The 20,727-nt window shown below is 39.2% G+C and overlaps 3 protein-coding genes across 11 annotated transcripts; 2 read left to right on the top strand and 1 right to left on the bottom strand.

The window, feature by feature from the left end:
* The first annotated feature begins 1,688 nt into the window (after positions 1–1,688).
* On the top strand, positions 1,689–7,319 carry LOC135678390 (polyadenylate-binding protein-interacting protein 11-like). Of its 2 annotated transcripts, XM_065191141.1 has the most exons (10): positions 1,690–2,258; positions 2,346–2,456; positions 3,685–3,729; positions 3,808–3,880; positions 3,974–4,086; positions 4,203–4,262; positions 4,762–4,809; positions 4,902–4,970; positions 6,831–6,892; positions 7,006–7,319. In XM_065191141.1, the coding sequence occupies exons 1-10, from the start codon at positions 1,758–1,760 to the stop codon at positions 7,061–7,063; spliced, it is 1,140 nt and encodes a 379-aa protein (XP_065047213.1). In that variant the 5' UTR covers positions 1,690–1,757; the 3' UTR covers positions 7,064–7,319. The 2 variants fall into 2 exon arrangements, with proteins under 2 accessions (XP_065047214.1, XP_065047213.1); XM_065191142.1 differs by lacking the exons at positions 4,762–4,809; positions 4,902–4,970; positions 6,831–6,892; positions 7,006–7,319 and adding an exon at positions 4,609–4,661 and having other exon boundaries at positions 1,689–2,258.
* A 1,353-nt stretch (positions 7,320–8,672) lies between these two features.
* Positions 8,673–13,088, top strand: LOC103990459 (mediator of RNA polymerase II transcription subunit 18). Of its 8 annotated transcripts, XR_010514929.1 has the most exons (10): positions 8,673–8,821; positions 8,945–9,179; positions 9,292–9,391; positions 9,478–9,532; positions 9,607–9,963; positions 10,041–10,129; positions 11,429–11,538; positions 11,733–11,825; positions 11,938–12,086; positions 12,779–13,088. XR_010514929.1 is itself a non-coding variant. In XM_065191138.1 (7 exons), exons 1-7 carry the CDS (start codon positions 9,144–9,146, stop codon positions 12,785–12,787), a joined length of 756 nt encoding a protein of 251 aa, XP_065047210.1. In that variant the 5' UTR covers positions 8,768–9,143; the 3' UTR covers positions 12,788–13,088. The 8 variants fall into 8 exon arrangements, 5 of the variants coding, with proteins under 5 accessions (XP_065047212.1, XP_065047210.1, XP_009407879.1 ...); XR_010514931.1 differs by having other exon boundaries at positions 8,769–9,179; positions 11,479–11,538; positions 11,733–12,086; XR_010514930.1 differs by having other exon boundaries at positions 8,769–9,179; positions 11,446–11,538; positions 11,733–12,086.
* A 4,562-nt stretch (positions 13,089–17,650) lies between these two features.
* LOC135679865 (jacalin-related lectin 19-like) lies at positions 17,651–18,684 on the bottom strand. Its single transcript, XM_065193847.1, has 3 exons — positions 18,555–18,684; positions 18,244–18,459; positions 17,651–18,173 (listed from the first exon to the last, which is right to left on the bottom strand). The coding sequence occupies exons 1-3, from the start codon at positions 18,555–18,557 to the stop codon at positions 17,829–17,831; spliced, it is 564 nt and encodes a 187-aa protein (XP_065049919.1). The 5' UTR covers positions 18,558–18,684; the 3' UTR covers positions 17,651–17,828.
* Positions 18,685–20,727: the final 2,043 nt, after the last annotated feature.

Genomic DNA, 20,727 nt, shown 5'->3' with positions numbered 1-20,727 from the left:
ACAACTTATAGCTATTTGTTTTAAATCCATATCCATATGAGTAAACCGGTGTGAGATAACTTTTGTCTCATTCTTCCAATCTAGATACCATGTGGAGGACAGGCGTGAGATGGTGATTGATCGATAATATCCTTTATATCATAATGTTTTTTTGTAACGATGATATCATTGAAAATACTATGACTAAGTTTTTTTAAAGTTAAATCTTACATGTGATATATTTACAAACATGTAGTTCATTGTCGTTGAAAAATATTAAAAATTGATTACAAAATTCTTCCATTATAATATTTTTTTAGTATTGCTAAAACAACTATACCAAAGTGTAAAAAAAGATATATATTGAGTTTTTCGAAGTTGAATCTTGGAATTTTTTACAATCATATAATTCATAATTATTGCTGAAGGATATTAAAAATTAGCAAAAAATTTCTCAATAATATTTTTTATAGTGTTATAGTGTTTATCTAATATTGCTGAAAACATTCTAACACGATATAAGAACATTGTAACTGGACTGCTTCGTCACATATATGTCCATTGAAAAAAAACAAAGGAGAAATAAAGAGCAAGTGATTGGCCGTGAAGTCGAGAATGTTTCATGTATCGGGTTCAAAAAATCGTCATTACAAAATTTAATATATATATATATATATATATATATATATATATATATATATATATCACGATAAGAACAATTCAAGAATAATAGATGCTGATTCTTTAAATACATTATTTTAAGAAAAAAAATGTAAAGATAAAAATATTTTTTATTCGATAAATATTTCCTACACGTTTAAACCTCTTTAAATATTTTCCTCAATTCTACTCTTGGATTTCTCGCTGGCAGTGCGGTGTGAATCGACGTCAAGTCTGCACTAATAAAGATGACCAAAATATTTGCCGAGTTAAATATAGAGACTTCATTTATTATGTGCATTAAACAAATATCTTAAGATGATTTTTATGCCGATATTTTAAATAATTTAAAAAGCAAATATTTATGGGTGATTTTTCTGAATTTTATTTTTCCCAAATAGTCTCGTATTTTTCGTAAGCCAATCATTGCCCTTCCTTCCTCGCCATCACCTCTGCCGCATAGCGGCGCTGCCTGCCCTTCCTCGCTCATCGCCCGTCGCCCTCCGCCCCACTACGAGGCACCACTGTCTGTCCTTCTCCTCCTCTTCCCTCTTCGACCCGCTCTTCCCTGTCGCCTTTTTCCTCCCCTCCTCCTCTCCATCTGCTTTTCCTCGCCGCCTCTTCCCCTCCTTTCCCCCTCATCCTCCTCCCTTCTCCCCCTTCGATCGCCTCCTTCCTTCCCTTCCTCCTCAGAGGTGATGGGGCTTCACAGCGGGAGCAGGGGTAGAGGTGACGGACGAGCGACGCCCCACAAAGGCGGTGAGGCCTCGCGGCGGGAGCAAGGAGTCGAGACGCCGATGACGGGTCACGGGCGGGCGGCATCGCCTAGCGTTGGGACAGAGGCAGCGACGAGAAAGGGTAGTGGAAGGAAAGATATTTACGTTAGTTATATATAAAAAAAAATAAAGGTACTCTTTGGAAATATCATATTGAAAAAACAAAAAAGGAACATTTTCATTAAATCGCCAAAGCTCTTTTTCCACAAAAGATCAAGATTAAAGAAAACAAAAAACAAAATGAAATGGACTGCCCGATGACGTCCGTAGTCGTTATAATAGCGAGTTGAGGGAAGGAGGCCGACGACCGAGAGGGGAACGACGAATTTGCCTGTGCATCACATGATGGCCGTTACCGAAACCGCCAACGGTGTCGATCTGGCGGCGTGCTCGGCGCCATCCGCCGGCGATCTCGTCCGCGCCGAAGAACCTGCCTCCCACAAGACCAGGGATCTCGCGGACGACGACCACGCCGCCGCCATCGACGGTCTCCCCACCCTCCGTCCCCACCACGACGCTTCCGCCTCCTCGGGCTTTCTCGTGAAGGACCAGAAGTTCCACCGCGCCTCCGATCGGGGGTCGGCTGAGCTGGAGCAACTGCCCGATGGAGTCGCTGGCGGCGGCGCGGAGGGGTCCAAGCGGGAGCTGAGGGATCTGGAGGATCTTCTGTCGAAGCTGAACCCGATGGCGGAGGAATTCGTTCCACCTTCCATCGCTGGCAATATACAGGCCGCATCCGACGGAGCCGGCGGCGTCGCCTTTGGTGGTGACCTATACGCGAACGGATTTGGAGCGAGCCAGGGTTTCGAAGCTGGCGGCGCTAACGGGGACGATGGAAGCCGGGTAAGGGTTTTTGCTGTGTTCTTGGTCTATCGTTTCTTTTCCTTCTTTTATGGTGTGATCCCATAAAAGAGTCTGGTTCTTGGTCAGATGAAGAACGGATTCGGTCAGGCGAAGCGCCGGATGAATAATCGTACGAGTTTGGCACAGCGAGAAGAGGTGATTAGAAGAACTGTATACGTTGCAGATATAGATCATCAGGTAATGAGACTTTTTAAGGCATTTCTGGCTACTTTCACGACCCTGCAATCGTCATAAGTATCTGCGTCCCGATAAAACGTTTACATGTCCTCCTATTATTCTTTTTCCTGCTACGTGCCTTCGTTTTGGTCCCTTATTGATTGCAGATTGCATCTAGCTTCTCTTTAAGCACACACAACTGATGAATTGGATTGAAATGGGGTTATGTAGGTTGATAATTTGATTCATGTACTTGTATTGCAGATACAGTTTATCAGGTATTTGAGTCTCTTGAATCACATAAAAAATACTGGATTGGGTCAATGAGATTGATATGCTTTGATATATGTTGATTTGTATGTATCTGTCAATAGCGAACATTCTGGTAGAGAGGTGCATATGTGGAGCATGTTCATGTTGAGCTATGTAAGCAAGGTCGTATAGTAGTTATAAGTGTCCTATAGTCCGATATGATCTTGCTTTTTCTTTTTTGTTCAGACTGTACTCTATCATGTGTCCAGGCATTTGCCTGATATCCAGATGTTGGTCTGTAGAGTTTTGATCAGCCAACTAGTATATTTTGATTGAAAATTTCTTAAAGATTAATATAAGATATTAAGTTCTTCTGCTGTAGAAAAGTAATTATATTCGATTTAGTGAACATATTATCCTTGCCTTTCGATAATACTTCAATAGAAGTATTTTAGGGGGCATGCCATGGATCGACATCTGGTTCATTAGGCAATGTGCGTGGGCAACTTAGCTGATGAGATTGGATGCTTTGCTATGACAAAGCCAAAACTGTAATTTATATCCTTGATTATCATTCTTGTACTTTTATCTTCATTGGTACTTCTCTGCATATTGTTCATCTTATATGTCTCTTCAGATCTCTTAATGCATTACATAATAAGCAATTTCTACTGGTGAACATCTTTGCTCAATGTGATAAAGCAAAAGGAAATAAAATCCTTGGGGACCATCCTTGGGTTTGACCGTATGTGGTGTATTTTGTTGTTTCTGTTCATATTTAGATGTTTCCGCAGAATGTTACTCAGACACATGTTTTAGAATGAACTTAACCTAGTGTTGTTTCTAAATGTAATGCTTGCATGGCTAAGGAGCTTATTAGCTGACTCTTGTTTTCGATACATGTTGTTTTTCAATCTACCATAGACAATTTTTCTTCCTGTTGCATTTTACCTTTCATTTTCCGGTTGAAACCTTTATGTACAACTATAATATGTAGGTTACTGAAGAAGATCTTGCAGCACTTTTCATCAACTGTGGACAGGTGAATTCCCTTAATGTCTTTCAGGCCTCTTCAACGATACATACTCTTCCAAAATGTATAATTCTTTGAATTTTACAGGTTGTTGACTGTCGCATGTGTGGGGACCCAAAGACTGTTCTTCGTTTTGCTTTCATAGAGTTCACTGATGAGGGTAAGCTTCAGTGCAGTGTACTTACATGCTATTTAGTGTCTCAATTTTGAGATATGAAATCACCAATAATTGTCTGGGCTTATGCAAATTCAGAGGGTGCAAGAGCTGCTTTAAATCTGTCAGGGACCATGCTTGGGTTTTACCCAGTTAAAGTGCTTCCTTCAAAAACTGCAATTGCACCTGTCAATCCTACATTTTTGCCAAGGGTATGAGGAAATTGATTGTTGGATTCCTTTGTTTCGATGATATCCCTTTGATAAATTGCATTTGTCTCATGTCTTTATTCTCAATGTCTAACTATTTAAGTACTCCTGTCTTTCAGTCCGATGATGAACGCGAGATGTGTTCAAGGACTATCTACTGCACAAATATTGACAAGAAGGTCGGTGATAATTCTCACATTATCTATTCCATCTTCCATGGCAGCTTAATACAACTATTTTCCAGCTTCACCCATTAATGCAATCAGGAATTCAGCCTTGACAGAACCAATGTCAAGTTCAAAGATAGTACTTAATAGGATTATTGAAGTTTCCCACAGCTTTTTGGGTCAGTCTATTTTAAATTGGTGTAAATTATACTTGGGAAAACCTCCTCTATTCCATATAAAGTGCCTTATTCTTACCTGGCTTAAAACCAAAAGCAGGTTATTTCATTATGGTTCAATTAACTGATTTTATTCGCATTTGCATCCTGCCTAAACATGTCTTATTTTTTCCTCCCTGTAGCATGTCTGTTGAGGCAAACATTCCTCAAATTATTGTTCTTGGCACTTCCAAAATTTGCAGTTCATGAGTCAAGTTTCACTCTCTAATATTCACCTCCAGCTAAGTAGATCTTGTCTCAGTATGTTTTTTTATAATGGTATTCCTTTGGTACAGGTATCTCAAGCTGATGTTAGACTCTTCTTTGAGTCTATATGTGGAGAGGTTGGTGTCCTCTCTTCTGTTCTATGTTGGTAATTTTCATCTTGACATGACTTATAGTGCAAATATCATGATATGGCTCTCTTCTGTTATAGGTTTACCGATTAAGACTTCTTGGAGACTATCATCATTCCACTCGAATTGCTTTTGTTGAGTTTGTAATGGTTGGTATCTTTGACTTGATATTTTCATACCGAACCATTTAATCCAATGTTCTTACTTTTTTCTGAGAAAAGGGACAAGTTTATAAATATGAATGTTTGAAAAATGAATATGATTTTAGATTGAATGAAAGTTAGAAATAATGAGAAAATGCAAATGATTTCCTTTAAAAGTGGGCATGTTCTTTTGAAAAGCTACCATAATTATGTTACTGCATCATGATATGCACATGCTTTGTAGTAGCTTGGTTGGTATACTTTTTGATGGACACAAATCTATATTTTTACCATGTGCTAATGGTACTATAAAATAACTAGTCAGCGAAGTTATATATATATATATATATATATATATATATATATCTGTGTTTGCGTGCGTGCGTGTGTCATATGGTATAAAAAAAAACAAGATAGCCATGACAATTGTGATACATGGTGATTTGCTATTGTATTTACGCAAGCACTAGTGGCATGTATGAGAGACAGATATGCAACAGGAGTATATCAAGCAAACACTGTATTATATGTGGTATATCTACAGGTGTTAGATACATCCATATAAATGATAATATTTTAATATATATGGTCATCCATGGACCATGGTTACACTTGTTCACTTGCAGATGGGAGGACAGTGGAAGACTATTAGCCACTGGTTTAACTAATAATAGCTATGGGGATAAGTTCATGATTAATCCAATATGATTATCATTTTTGAGTTTTACATCAATCTTCCATTTATAACTCTTGATTATTGGCTCAAATGGGCTGGGTGTTTTCAGTGAATGGTCACTTAATGTTCTAGGAATGCTTGTTGGTTTTCGACAGTTGCTCATATTCTCCTTGTGTTTGGGTAGCTTAGTTTATGGACAATCCACTGATCCTGTTGTTATAGCAACTTGCATAGAATTTAAAATAAAAAAGCAGGTCTTCCTGTGAACATATACCATTATTTGCTCTGCCTTAAGGTACAAACTGTCATAATTTTACCAAGCCAGACTACTAGTGGTTCTGATATATACCAAGAGATTTAAGCCAGGGCAAGTTGTAGAGTAACCAAGAATGCCTATTGACCACTCTTTAACTTCATATGTGCATCCAATTCCTTGCCTGGGCTTTCTGCTTGATATTAGATAGCTACCCAACGCTGTTAATTGTTTGCTAAAATTTGCTAGACATAACTTTTGGCTTGTTGGTCAGTGACAATCATTGTTGTTTTGCCAGTCTTTTCCATTCATATACTTCTTTGGTTAATTGCATCAGTGTGTAGGCATCAAAGCCTTGACAGCATTCTTTTACATTACAGGATAGATAATTAAATTATAAACATTGAGTCAAGATTAACTTATATATTGCAATGCACTCTAAAGTGCATTGATTTTCATTATGCTGTTTGATTATTGTTGCTGTTGCTACTAAGTTCCTGTCATTCACAAAGTATTCAAATTTGGAATTCATTTACTTTGTAGATTCAGTGATTTGACCACCTATATACCTTAGGTGGTCTCTTTTATATGTAATCTCTTTGTCATGGTCGCCATGCTCTTTCGTTCCTTCCTAGTGTTTGAATATGCTAGAGTCTCCTCTAAGTGATAACCAATTTCATCGATTTTAGTATATTTGTCTGAGCTAGTTTGGTAGGATCATTGTCCTGTTGATCAACCCCTGGAATATTTATTAGTAACAAAACTATCAAATGGCTGACTGCAAATATTTCGCTTTTTGTCTCTCAATGACGTTTGTTGTTTTCTTGTTTGCCGTAAAGATGTTTTTTCTTATTTTTAATCACCAGCATCTTGTTCATTTTGGCTGGAATTTAAGAGTCACAACACTATAGTTGTTACCTGAAATTTATTTTTGCAGGCTGAGAGTGCAACTGCTGCTCTGAACTGTAGTGGGGTTGTCTTGGGATCTTTACCAATAAGGTGCAAAGTTTTTTCCCAATTTACTCTTGGGTTTTTGAATCCTCACATAGCTTTTCATAGTGTCATTTGAAACTATTGTCTTGAATTAGTTGGTAAGTGTCCTGATTTTTCAGGGTGAGCCCCTCCAAGACCCCTGTGCGCCCACGTTCAAATCGCCGACCAATGCACTGAACCATATGGTTTCAAGTTGTGTGCATGACAGCCATATTATACTGGACACATATATGTACAAAAATATTTAAGATATATTCTGGTTTCAGAGTTAATTTAGGTAGCATTTCCCTTGTTCTTTCTTCTCTTTTCTCCAAGGGAGAGGCGAGGAGACATTTATCTGGCACATAGTGACACTGAAAGTGTTTGATTACTTGTGTATTTTGCCTACTCCAAGAAAGCTGAGAGAAAGCTCCAAAGATTTATTTGGTCAGAATGGTTGAAGTGAATTTGTTAGTTATCATCCTAATTATGTGAGTGGTTGTCTGTAACCAATCGGAGATTGAAATATCTGCTTTGGAACTAGTTTGGTGCAAAAGTTCAAATACATGTAAGAAAGCATTGCATGTTGGTGATGTTGCTGGGTCCGGATCATCTCAACTGAGACGTAAGATCTCATCGGGTTGGGTGTATAAGTTTTGGATTAGAATCGTTTGGCATTTGAGATTCAAATTTGAACATGAGGCAAATCCGGAACCTGAATAAAACTTGTTTCTTTTCAGTCTGGTTGTGTTTTTGTTGTATAATTTCATTGGTGACTTTTTTTTCCCTTAGAGATGAAGTTTGTCTGATCTAGTCGACTCAGACTCAGCCTGTTGGTAGTACTCTTCGAAGTTGGACAATAATGCATTACGGGGTACCCATTCCCAACTAGCTTTCTGCTCTTAAATATTGAATTGGATGATCTTATTGGCACAGAGGCTGCTGTTGGTTCTAATTCTTTGCACATTGTTTACATTTTCTGCAATGTTGTGTTAGGTAGTAATGTCTTTATTGTTGTCGATATGAAACTGTTAACTAGATCAAGTATCCTGTAGCTTTTAGCATCATGTCGGGAACTTTGCCTGAACTACAGAGAGAGAGAGAGAGAGAGAGAGAGAGAGAGAGAGAGAGTTTCTTTACCCATCATTTGTTCTTGCTCATGCTCAGAGTTCTCAGATTTTATACATGATCCTTTCTCAGTTCCATGTTTTGGTAGTTGCTCATGTGCTAGTGCCCATGAGTGTAGAAACTATAGTTGACTGTATTTTGCAAGGTCCATTTCATTAGTGCCCCTCCTAAGAATGGTTTGAGTAATTTTTTTGCGCATCATTTTCACAAAGTTTAGATAGATCCTTTTTGCTAGCAATATCTAATAGATATTATCGGACATCAAGAATATCTAATAGATTAATCTGGAAGATTATCCGCCAACAACAATTTTCCTGTTTTTTATTCATGTAAAATTATATTTGAACTTTGAAGTGACTCGACGGATGAAATGTCGACCACAAAGGATCAAATCAGTTTTTTGCTAGCAGTTCATATTTTTGCTATGGTGAGGACTTGAAGCTGCTTCCTTTGGTTTTATTGGATGAATAATTTCTCCCATCTTAAAGAAAAGAGATAAAAAGGTATAATTAAATGAAATAGCAAATACTTTTTCTTTCTAAAAGTCTCACGAAGTTAGCTTATTAAATATGTAAAAGATCACAAAAAGAAGAAGAAGAGGACAAAGACATGGAAGAAGTCGTCAACATAATTCCAACCTCCCTGCAGGCGAAAGCTACCCATAGAAGATGAGGGCATTTGAGTCATCGTATCACACTGGACCACATTAGTTATCGTGTACCGCGTGATTGAAGCGACCTCTTTTTATTCCCGAGCACACAAGCAATTTGCTGTTTCGAGTTGGTCGTCCTCGAGACGGAAGCATCGGAAGAACGCCGCTGCTCGAAGGTGACAACATAAAAGCCCTTATCCCTTCTTTTTCTTTCTTTCCCTCTCAATGGAAGGAACTACGGACTACGATTCCCACTTTGCGCGCTCGCTTATGGGGATCGTGATCATGTGCTAAATTAGGGTTTTGGATATCCTGGCGATGTCAATATATACCAAATCAAGCCGAGCGCCGTGTGTTTGACGAATTGCCTAAACCAATAATCCTCCTTTTGGATTTGTTTTCTGTGGCACTCTCTGGTTCTCCTTTTGGATCTGTTTTCTGCGGCACTCACAAGTTCTCAGGAGCGAAGGAAACGGCGTGGAAACAGGTAGATTGCGGATGGAGTGCGTTGTGCAAGGAATAATCGAGACGCAGGTATGTTTTACTTGAAATGCATGGCTGATTCGTGGTCCGTTTATGAAGATTTACACGTCTGTGTTCTATATTCCTCTTCTCGGAAGCTTATGACAAATCTGTTCGTTTTCAGCATGTCGAGGCCCTCGAGATTCTTCTTCAGGGCCTTTGTGGAGTTCCAAAGGAACGCATTAGAGTTCATGAGCTGTGTCTAAAAAGTGGACCGAGCCTTGGTGAGTAAATCGTGGCACTGAACTCTGTCTGCATCGTCATGATTGACCACTCAAAAGAACCTGCCTTTCTGCCTCATTTGTTGCAGCCGTGCCCTCTGAGATCCGCCTCTTGTGTGATTTAGCTCAGCCCACTCCGTCTTGGTATGCCTCTGCCCTAAACTTTTTGCCACCGCACACTGTCTTCTTATGATGACTCAAATTTGGCCTCGATGTAGGACCGTGCGCCATGTTGGGGGCGCCATGAGAGGTGCTGGCGCCGAGCAAATCTCAGTTTTAGTTCGAACCATGGTGGAAAGCAAAGTGAGCAACAACGCGCTGCGCTTCTTCTATTCGCTTGGCTACAAGCTGGACCACGAGCTCCTCAAGATAGGCTTCGCCTTCCGTTTCCAGCGAGGTGCGCCGATCACCGTCACCGTGACCTCTGCCAACAAAATGCCGAAGCTTCACGCGACAGACGAGGCTGTGCCCGTCACTCCTGGAATCCAAATGGTTGAAATTACAGCGCCTACCGCTGGGGACAATTACAATGAAGTGGGTGCTGCTGTTTCTTCCTTCTGCGAATATTTGGCTCCGTAAGTAAATCTGCTACGCGGCTGTCTGTCTCTGTCTGTCTGGAGATGCTTATTAACTGAGATGTGTTGCACTACAGGCTTTTGCATCTCTCAAAACCCGGCGTTTCGACCGGTATCGTTCCTACCGCTGCAGCCGCTGCAGCTTCGCTGCTGTCCAACACCGGTGGTAAGACCATCTAGTGACGATTCCGTTCGTGTTTACTTATGGACGGTAAACTGAATCATCTATGATTTTGATATTTATGGTGGACTAATATGTCAAGAAAAATGTCCCGTTTGCTAAGATTTCTGTTTCAAAAATTATTTTTAGATGATATTTGTGCATAATAATAATAATAGTCGTACAGTCAAGATGCAACGCACGAATCAACAAGAAGCCGGGGTCATTTGTAAGAAGCGTCGCTCCGTATCGTACGGTCGTCGCGCTCGCATCATGGGACTCGATCCTCCTCCTCCGCCTCCTCCATCAGACGCCTTCGAGAGAAGCTATTTAAATCCCGTTTCGTAAGTCTCCAAGAAACCTCGCAGCAACGCAGAGAAAGCCGACGAGCCGATTCTTCTCTGTTTATGCCCTAAAACCTCTCTCTCTCTCTCTCTCTTGCCTTCGCGATCTCTCCGTCCATTCTTCGCCTTCTCTCTTCGTGGCTTCCTTTCTCCCTCGCACCCACGCCGACATCACCGAGAAGGGAGAAGAGGACAAGGGATGGAGGCGATGCAAAGCCCTAAAGGTGGATCGCGCCCCGTGAAGCCTCCGCCTCGGTTCGCCTTCCTTTCTTATCCTCTCTTTGAGACGCCATTAACTTGTTGTCTTTCTGCTAGCTCGTCTGATGGAATCTTTCTTGTGATGGCGTATCGTTTCTTGAACTGGGTTGACCGATAGAATCGAGTTCCTGGGACGATGCGCACCGTTTCTTCAACTAGATTTGGTCCTCGTCAACAAGGGCGACATCTTCTGGTCACGGGGAAACCGGACCTTTCGCTATTTTCTGATTGATGTTCTGTTTTTGGTCTATATGCGCTTTCTTGCTTTGCGGTGATCATGATCCCGGTGGTGTACCTTGAGGAGAGCGTACTTGTTTGGTATGACGGAATCGGACGCATCATTTCGTGAACTAGATCGACCGATGGAACCGAGTTCTTGGGACGATGGACCATTTCTTGAACCAGAAGTGGCGAGAGCTTTTAGGAACGGGGAATCCGGACATTTTGCTTTCACAACTGGCATGGAACGGCGTGGATCTTTCCCCCACACGTTCTTTGGCTGTATGCGCTTTCTTGCTTTGCGATGCTCATGAATGCTTCAGGTCCGTAGGCGTTTACCGAACGGACAGGTCGCCGTCACTGCTTTTAGCATATTATTTCTGTCTTTTTCTTCGTTTCTTTTTGAATGTTGGTTTTCTACAGCTGCTTACCTTGTGGATTGAGATTAATTGCATTCTTATTTTTCTCTTTCATATGCGAGAAGGGGCTAACACGCCTCAGCTCCTCTATTTGTTTGCAATGTCATGTTTCCAGATGACCCTTCTTTGTGAAGCTGATGCAGCTCTGTATCCCCTCGATGAACATGATACAGAGGTATGTAATCATTCTTCTCATGTTAAGTGATCTTGTTCGAGTCAGTGCAGGTTTTACTCGGAAGTGTATATGCTTGGCACAATAGTGATGCATCTTCTTTAATTCTTTTCCTTTTTCTTTTTTAGTTGTTGGTAATACTAGTGAATGAAAAAAAATTTGCAGCAGTAGCATATTGACAACGTTTCTTATCGTAGCTCGATGATTTCCTGATGCTTCGCTTGTTAAGGATTATGTGGAGCGTTCTGGCATATTAAGCACATAAATGAAGTCTCTGAATCAGAGAACTGGTAGGACCATGTTTTCTGTTTTTACTTCATACAAGTAGCTGAAACTACAGATTTATGGCCGGGAAAGCAAACAAGTTCTCAGAGAAAGAACTTTACTTCCCATTCATTGTAGGTGCTCACCACATGATCGCACGTGTTGGTGATGGTGAAATCTGGAGTCAAGTTGATCATGAGAGAAAAATGACTTTATCGTTACCAAATTATAATAAGCTTTGCTTAAGTGATTCCTTGCTGGGATACCAATCTGATGAGAGTTACAAGGTTGGTGATCGGTATAGTTCCACTTTCAGGGACATTGTCTGCCCGTTAACGGTGAATGATAAATAACTTATCTGGTTCTATTTTTTATTTCGTTCTTAAAGAATAAGAGTTAAACACTTATTATGCTGCTTGATCATATAGGAGGCATGAAATAGGAATACTGAAACGTTATCTCTTGTTTCATGGAATCATATGATTGATTGGCGGCAACAATTGTGGATGACCAGAACTCCTGAAAAGATTTAATTGTTGTGTATTTGCTTTTATGCAAATTGCTCTGTGTAGAAAGAAATTAAGTTACTGCTTTTATGCCATTAATCAGTAGCAGATCCTTCAGGGCTACAAACGCAGACCAGTGTGTAGTAGTAGGTTAGAGCATTACCGTCTACATTCTTTTTGATGCTTGGAATTTTGGTGCCCTCTGAATCGTGCTTAATTTCTATGTGCAAAATTGATTTTCGGACTTTGGTTAAAACTTTGGTTTTATCCGAGAAGTAAATAGAAGACGTAGAATTCAGAACGGGTTTATTGCAACAGCATCTATATGTATGTATTCCATGCTTTGAGGTGATTGATCAAATTTACCTGTCAATAGATATCTTTTATTGTTTGAACCAGAATCAGTATGCTTTTGATATAGCATCTATATGTATGTATGATCATATTTCCTTTTTTTTATTTTTGGTTTTCAGGTGCTGTAGAAGAGAAGAGGCAAATGAGTTTCGAGTTTGCATGACACTGTACTCGAGAAAAGAAATAAAACTCCAAGCATCGTCAAAGGAGAGAGAGAGAGAGAGAGAGAGAATGTGCTCTGCAGGCTTACCGCAGTTCGTTTTACGATTTCGCGTCACAATCTTGAATCATAAAATTGACAAAATGGGATTTTGACAACACAAAAGGCAATATGACATGCACATAACTTGGTCCATAGAGGAACCGAAGCAAATATGCCATCAGCTGCGCCTCTCATGTCAATAGTAATGTCCTTTTTGATGAGGTTTACCCAATTGGATAACAAAACATTCTGCAAAAAAAGGATCCATAAACGATGATCCATAATGTACGCAGGAGTCCAGGAATTCCTCCTGAAGAAACAACAATTAGACTCCCAAGTACTCGCGAGAATCAAAATGGTTCTTTCTATCTGCAAGGAATTCTTGAATCTGAGACAATAATAATAAAAGCTGATTAAAATTAGTTGCATGAACTTACAGTCCTCTGGACAGTTATCTTCACCCAGTCACAACATCAACAATCCTAATAGCCCCGCTGCTCGCAAAAACATATAAATGTTTAGGTGGAAGTGAACAATCAGGTACTCAAGTAAAAAAGCCGGTCCTTGTAAAATCTTTTATCTCCTCCTGGTGGTATCTGCAATTAATTATCAAGAACAAAGGGGTAAAGTCCGCCACCTAAACATTTTCTGCAATTAATTAAATCTTCTTGGCCTTTTACCGCTGGCTACATCCAAGTGAAACATATAGGTTACGGTCAGAATATCCAATTCCATTTGTTTAAAAAATTTATATCAATAGATGGTGACCTAAAATGCTTCCAGAAAGGGTTGTCTGACTTCAAAACAATATATACGGAAGAAAAAATATAACAAGAAAAAAAGAAAAAGAATTACCCGAGTATCACGTCTCCCTGTCAGTACTTTATCCATCACTGCTTGAGGTTTAAGGATAAAGAAAAAAAGTAATTTGATGATGTACTTAAACAAGACATCATTTAATTTCTTTTTTTAATCCGAGATAGCCCCCCTTAAGTGATCAAATAAAGAAAAGAAAAGTTGCACAAACATATCCCACCAAAGTTTGAGATTTTTGTTTATATTTACCCCTCTATGTAGAAGAAAAACAGAAATAAATATTTTTTAGCTTGTTAGATTCCCTTGGAAGCAACAGGAACCCTGAACTTGTATGCATAGATATGCTTGGTAAATAAATTATGTTATATTGCTCTGATCTAAAATTGCATAAAAGGTAAATAAATTTAAATATGCTATATTTCTTTTTTTTTTTTAAAGATCAATCTGATCAGACTGGGTTTCAGCTGTGCATAATAATTTGTCCTCTAGTTCTCCTCCAAGAACAATGTTTGGGTAAAATAATTGTACAAAACTTGGATGCTGTCACCTTACAGTTGGAGGTAAATTATTTCAGCGCCAACATAGAAATAATACAAAACTGCAAAATGCATGCACACATACAGAAAAAGAATGCCTAGATAATTAATGAAACATGCTACCCTCCCATAGACTTGCTTGCTCTGTGCTTAGAGATCAAAGAGGCTCCTTGTATCATGGCAAGCAGCATTCATGAATTTCTTTATAATTTAAGAAATCTTAATCTATTTTTAATACGAATTTAAAAAATAACTATTAAGTATTCTAAATAAGATGATATCATATTGTTAGTATATTAAATAAAAATAATTTATATTAAATAAATATAAAAATAAAAATAGATTTTCTTTAATAGAGACTCACCTCCTCCTATATAAGGGGAAGGATTTCTCTCATTCATTCCTCACTTAGCCGAGCTGGAATGAGAAGTTACACCATGCTGACGAGAAGTAAGTTTCCCTACCTTTCTTAAAAATAAAAAAAAATTATTTTTATTTGATTATTTAAATATTGAAAGTTTTGTAGTACAAAAAATATTTATCAATTTTTTAAATATCAAAATTTTTATTATTGCATTAAAGTCAATCAATTAAAATTTTTACAATATTCTTTGACCTCTAATCAAGATTTTTATTTTTGATTTAAATATGTTAAAAATTTATATGTTTTATCTAATATTTTCTAGCTTTACAATTTATCTTTAATCTTATCTGGATTAAAATTTTTATTAGATTAAAATATGTTATCTAATTTTTTTGATATTCTTTGATCTGAAATTTAAAATGTGCTATTCTGAATGATTTAAAATTTATTTGACTAGAATATATTAAAAATATACATGAAAGCATAATTTCTATTTGAATTTAAAAGATTATTTCTTTGTATTAAAGCTTATCTCCTAGTCTATCTTTTAGTATGTTAGGATTTCTATTCAAATTTAGAATGTTATTTCTTTATATTAAAGTTTATCTATCTTTTAATGTGTTATTATGTTTTTGTTTATATTGTTAATGAATATATATTATGATATGAAATTAGATATTAATTGGATTAAAATTGCCCGTAGGCTAACCCAACCCAACCATCATAGGCGATCATATGCGACGCATATGACCAATCCATGGGTCAAAGTTGGGCCAACTTTGTATAATGCATGTCCAATCATATATAATACATATGACCAATAGATGGGTTGGCTCAATCTAGCCCAATATTATTGTTAGATTTGAGCTCAAATATTAATTGAACTAAATTAAACTTGATTAGCCTAGATCGACTCTTGGTGATTTCATTGACTTATTCAAGTTAGTTTTAAAATGATTATAATTTTGGTTGAAAATGTGATGCAGGAGAACCTCTCACACTACTTTCGGCTGCACATGTCTTTTATATATGATTGTGAGAACACTAGTATTTCAAAATATAGGTGTCACAATAGTGTTCCAAATGTATTCTATCCAACCAAATCATCAACGTATATGGTCATATTGGAAAGCTATTGCAGCCTATGCGGTACCAGAATCAAATATCTAAAACAAACATGCCAATTAAACAAATGCCGCACATTAGGATGCTAATCTAAGAATTTCACTTATCAATCACATAATGCTCAAGGGACTTGTTTCTCATTAATATGACTTTCAAAATATTCATATAGAAACCAACCTCCTTATCATAGTTCAAATTAACATATTACCTTGTGTCTACAAGCAGATATGAATGGAGAACAGAGGTAATAAATAACTAAACAATGGACAGCACAAGGTTAACAACAATATTTGTCTGAAGAGAAATGAAAATTTTAGGAAGGAACAAGCAACTGTTGTAGTTTGAATTTCAAATGCAATAGGAAAACGATATAAATACCTGCTCATATCCACACGATCTTGTTGCTGTTCTCCACAACCTGTCGATGAGAAGCCCAAAGTCACTTGTTTGCAGTTATAATTTTGAAGCAAGAAACACTAAAGGAGATGACCCCCGACTTACTTGAGACAATCGAGTGCTTCTGCGTAAAGTACACGACTGATTTAGGCCCTCTACAGGGATTGAATTATCTCCTCCTGTCTTTTCCTCCTTCAAGGGTGTTTTGGTGTCATTATCTTCAGCATGAGGCTCCGTCGCATCTGTGGTTGCTGATCCAGTCCTATTTTCTGATCATTCTATTCTCCATTCTTGACAACGAGAACCACTTTGATCGGAATCGATATCCATCTGGATCATAGACAAAAGTGATTTGATCATTTGTTCGATTCTCCAAGGAGATGTCATCTGTTTGATTCTCCAAAAGCAGATGCAAGGGTGCGCCTCCTGTTCGCTTCTCCGAGGCTGTTTCAACCGTTTGCTTCACCAAGGGGGCGTTGTCTTTTCACTTCTCCGAGGGCATGTCATCAGCCTTATCTGATTTCTCAGCAAGATTGTGTGTGGCAAAAGCCTGAACAGGTCCAGAGTTCTTGGTCGAGAAAACAATCAGCAAAGAACCTCGCTGTATTTCCTGTCAGAAAAAACTCTGATATACCAAGAGCTCTTTTGCATCCCTATTGGCAGTCTAAAGAAAGTTTGATATCTTGATCCAAGAAGCATGCTCCTGTCAGAAACTCTCTCTCTCTCTCTCTCTCTCTCTCTCTCTCTCTCTGTGTTTTGCATCCCAATTTGCAGTCTAAAGAAAGAATGATATCTTGACCCAACAAGTGTGGATCGAACAAGAATAGCAGAAAGACCCTGACGCTCCCTGTCTTCTTTATGATCCACATCGAGGAAATAACAAAGCGACAATCCGAAATGATCACAAGATTCCAATCGTTCCCCTCTTCCAAGAACCTATCCACTATCAACATAAACAGAAAGTACGAAGCAACAATTTCTCGCTAATAGATCAAAAGAATCGTGCGTTTCTAGGATCAAATGACCCAACACCAACGAGAAATTGCGATAAGAACAAACTGATCATTCGAACGAACGTGAAGACAACGGGTTAAAAGCCGGAACATAAGATCCTCGTAATCACGAGACGCCACACCTTCCGACGCCGTCGGCGAGATCTGCGGCCGCCTCCGATCAAGAGAACCGACGAAGCAGCTCCGATGGCGTTTAGGTGTTCGCTGCGCCCCCAAAACCCTTTTGGCATCCGAGATAGAAGCGAAGAGAGAATAGGCGGGAGAGATCGAGAGAGGGGGGATATGAATTCGAATCAGGCGCGAGCCAAATTTGTCGAGTATGATCACCGCCGCATCAGCTTACCGCAAGCGAAGGAAGACTAATTGGAGTTCTGTTTTATGTTTTTTCGTTTAAAGAATCCTCCTATTTAAAAGACTAATTCGCAAAACAAATAACTTATCGATTTCATGCATGACATTATGCGACTATATAACACAATTGAGGAAAATAAACATTGTTATTATTTTTGGTGTTTCAATAATTCATAAGAGACCTTTAATGCCTCTTTAGATATATAATAACGAAAATATTCTTTTCTTATTAACTGTAAATTAATATATTTCCAACTAAAAGAAAAGCTTATGTGATGGGAATCATAATGTCATCGCTGAATAACATATATTTGAGTAAGGGTAAGCTCGTCGGCGAACGAAGTATGGCGAGGCGTGAACTGTGTGTTAAGGCACGCAGTAACAAGGATCTACTGAAGCGGAGCACAGGCGTGGCGGCGCGGCGAGGCGCCGAGGCGGATCAGGCTTGAAATGGTGCTTCAGGCTGATGCTTTTGACGTAGATGCCTAGGGCGGAGAGGTGGCTGCCGGTGGAGCGACCATGAAACCCACCGAAGTCAAGGCCGGAGTGGAAGTTGAAGCAAAAGGGAGTGCCTTCTTCCCGCCCGAACGGGCCGTAGTTCGTCCGGTTGGTGCCAAACTTCAGCGACCTCATCACCACCGCACCTCGCTGCTCCACCGGTCCGTAGTGCCCGCCGATGGACGTCAGGTACTCCCAGGGTTCGAAGCTGATCTGCAAACCACACAACGGGTACAGAAACAAGGAAGGAGAGATACGAGCGGGGGGGAAGGAGATCACTGACGCAGTCGAAGTAGTCGCCATCGCCACCATGCCTGTGTGCGAGTGCTACGGTGCCATTGATGTCGTATATGATTTGGATGGAGTTGATGGCGTTGCCATAGGTGACGAGGATCTGCTTTACGTTCCCGTAGCTCGATTCATCCCACTCCACGCTTCGGCTCACCACGTCCCCGCACGGTCCGACCTTCACGACGATCTCCTCGTTCACAATATTGCTCTGTTTTCTCCCCCCCACCCACAAACAATAAAACTCTCAAACATCAAAAGAAAAACAGCAATCTTTTCTTTTGTCATTGTGGATTGATTACGTACCATTGTGATCTCTATCGAAGCAAGACACAACCTTTGATTCAGTATCTGCCTGCTGCTGGGGATGAACAAAAACAAAATCAAAATCCTCCTCCATAAATAGAGGTAGGAGTCGCACTGTTTCTGTATTCTTCCCTTTGGAGATTTGCACCGAGAGTCCTTTACGTGGGAAGGTTGCCATGCAATGCATATGACCTACGGAGTTCCTTGTGCCTTCCCCTGATCTTGAGGTTTCCTCTCCCTTTGAATCGACCCAACGATTCTATGGTTCTCCGAGGAAGCAATTAAATATTTCAGCATCTCTCTCTCTATCTCTCTCTCTCTCTCTCTCTCTCTCTCTCTCTGTCCAATTCTATGCCAATCACGAGCATCAACAATATAGATGTGAGGACCCAACATGGAACCCCTAAACAAAATCTAGGATGCATGATGGAGACATTTGTATTAAGTAATTGAATCCATTTCTCATAGGAACAAAGCCAGACTTGTCAGTCACCTTCTTCTCAAACTAAATAATCATATCTTCGATAGTTGGCCCAGCTTTTAATTTTTCTCCAACCTGCATCTCGGATTCAGGAAGGTGAGAAGTCTACCTCTTGTGCCCATCCTATAATATTATTATTATACAGATAGATGCATTATAAGATGGAACATTATGTTAATCTTTAGCGGTTGGCATATTATTGTCTCTACTATGATATAATAAGGTCTGCACCCATTTGGGGCGATCTAAAGACGGGGGACAGTATCGAGTAATCCCGATACGTGATGTTAATTGCATTGTCCAGTATGGAGCCCTATCAGCGTCTCATTTTGAATTTCTCTAACCCATCTAAATGTTGCAGTGTATATATAACCATTATGTTAATCACAACTTGTGCATGTAACCTATGGAGTTAGGAAGGGCCATCGACATAGCTCAAGTCAAGAGGATTAAGTGTAACCAATAGGGTGTATAGTACCAATTTTAGCTTTGATTAATGGCCTGTTGATGAATTTGTGCATAGAATTCTATTGTTCTTGACATCAATCTGATATCACACCAGAAACCAGCTGAACACATTGTTAGGAGGGTGGAAAAGTTGATGGTTGGTTGCTTGCACCAAAGAAAAGTGCAGACTCACATAATTCAAGACCTTAGATGATCTTAAAGCCATCTCTGTGAAGTCTCATCACAGCCTTCAAAGACTTTTCTAATGGTCAGTACAGAAAGGGCATGCTGTAGCAGTTGGAACATCAGTAGCTACTCCATTAAATTAATGTTCATATCTTAAGTTTATATCTCTTGGGAGGAATTTGGTAACATTTCTTGAGAAGAAGAAATAGCAGGTTGCAAGTATGCAGCTTCAAAGCAGAAAAAGAGATGAAAGCACTGTGAATCCTTGCAATCAAAACAAGTTACTGCTGTTCTTTTCTTCTGTAAACCCAAGAAGAACCATGTTTGGCCAGTAAAAAACAAGAATCTGCTACCTCAAAACACAAACTAAGCTCTTAAACAGCCCTTCCCTCCCTTTCATGAAAGAAAAACCTTTGAACTTGGCACATAGACTAAGACTAAAATGTCTAATCGATCCAACATCTGTACATATTTAGTTCTTGTTAGTTGTTGGTTGGCCAACACTTTGTGAGCATCACATGAAGGCATCCAAAGGCAGCTTGGTTTTACTTGAATAAAGTAGAGATTGATGATTGATCATGAAACATTTCATTTTTGTTGCTTAGTTTATATGTTGAACTCCTCGTTACTCGGATCAGACAAGGGTGAGGGGGATAAGAACAACATTAAAGAGTGCTGAGAGATGCTAAGGCACATGATTCATGGTATTAAAGTCATGACCACTAATCTGTCAGAAATAATGAACCATGATCCATCATCACAACAGGAACTGCTCACCATCTCCTTTTCTGCATAGAGAGAGAGAGAGAGAGAGTTTATGATGAGAAAGGGATTTGGTTAGACTTTGTGACATGCTGCTCTATAGATACTTTTATCAGCTCATAAAGGTAATGGATAGTAAAGATTCACCAATAGCACATCCTAATTAGGTGAAGAGAAGTACAACCTTATGGCATGAAGAAAAAAGTGGATAGAAGCTAAGCACTTATTTTTTTATGTCGGGGAAGTCTCTTTCTCCCATTCTTTTGACGCTGATACTTCTTCTTCTTCTTCTTATTC

This window comes from Musa acuminata, chromosome BXJ1-7 (genome assembly GCF_036884655.1).
Source record: "Musa acuminata AAA Group cultivar baxijiao chromosome BXJ1-7, Cavendish_Baxijiao_AAA, whole genome shotgun sequence".
Lineage (NCBI taxonomy): Eukaryota > Viridiplantae > Streptophyta > Magnoliopsida > Zingiberales > Musaceae > Musa > Musa acuminata.
This window is presented reverse-complemented; position numbering and strand designations above follow the sequence as displayed.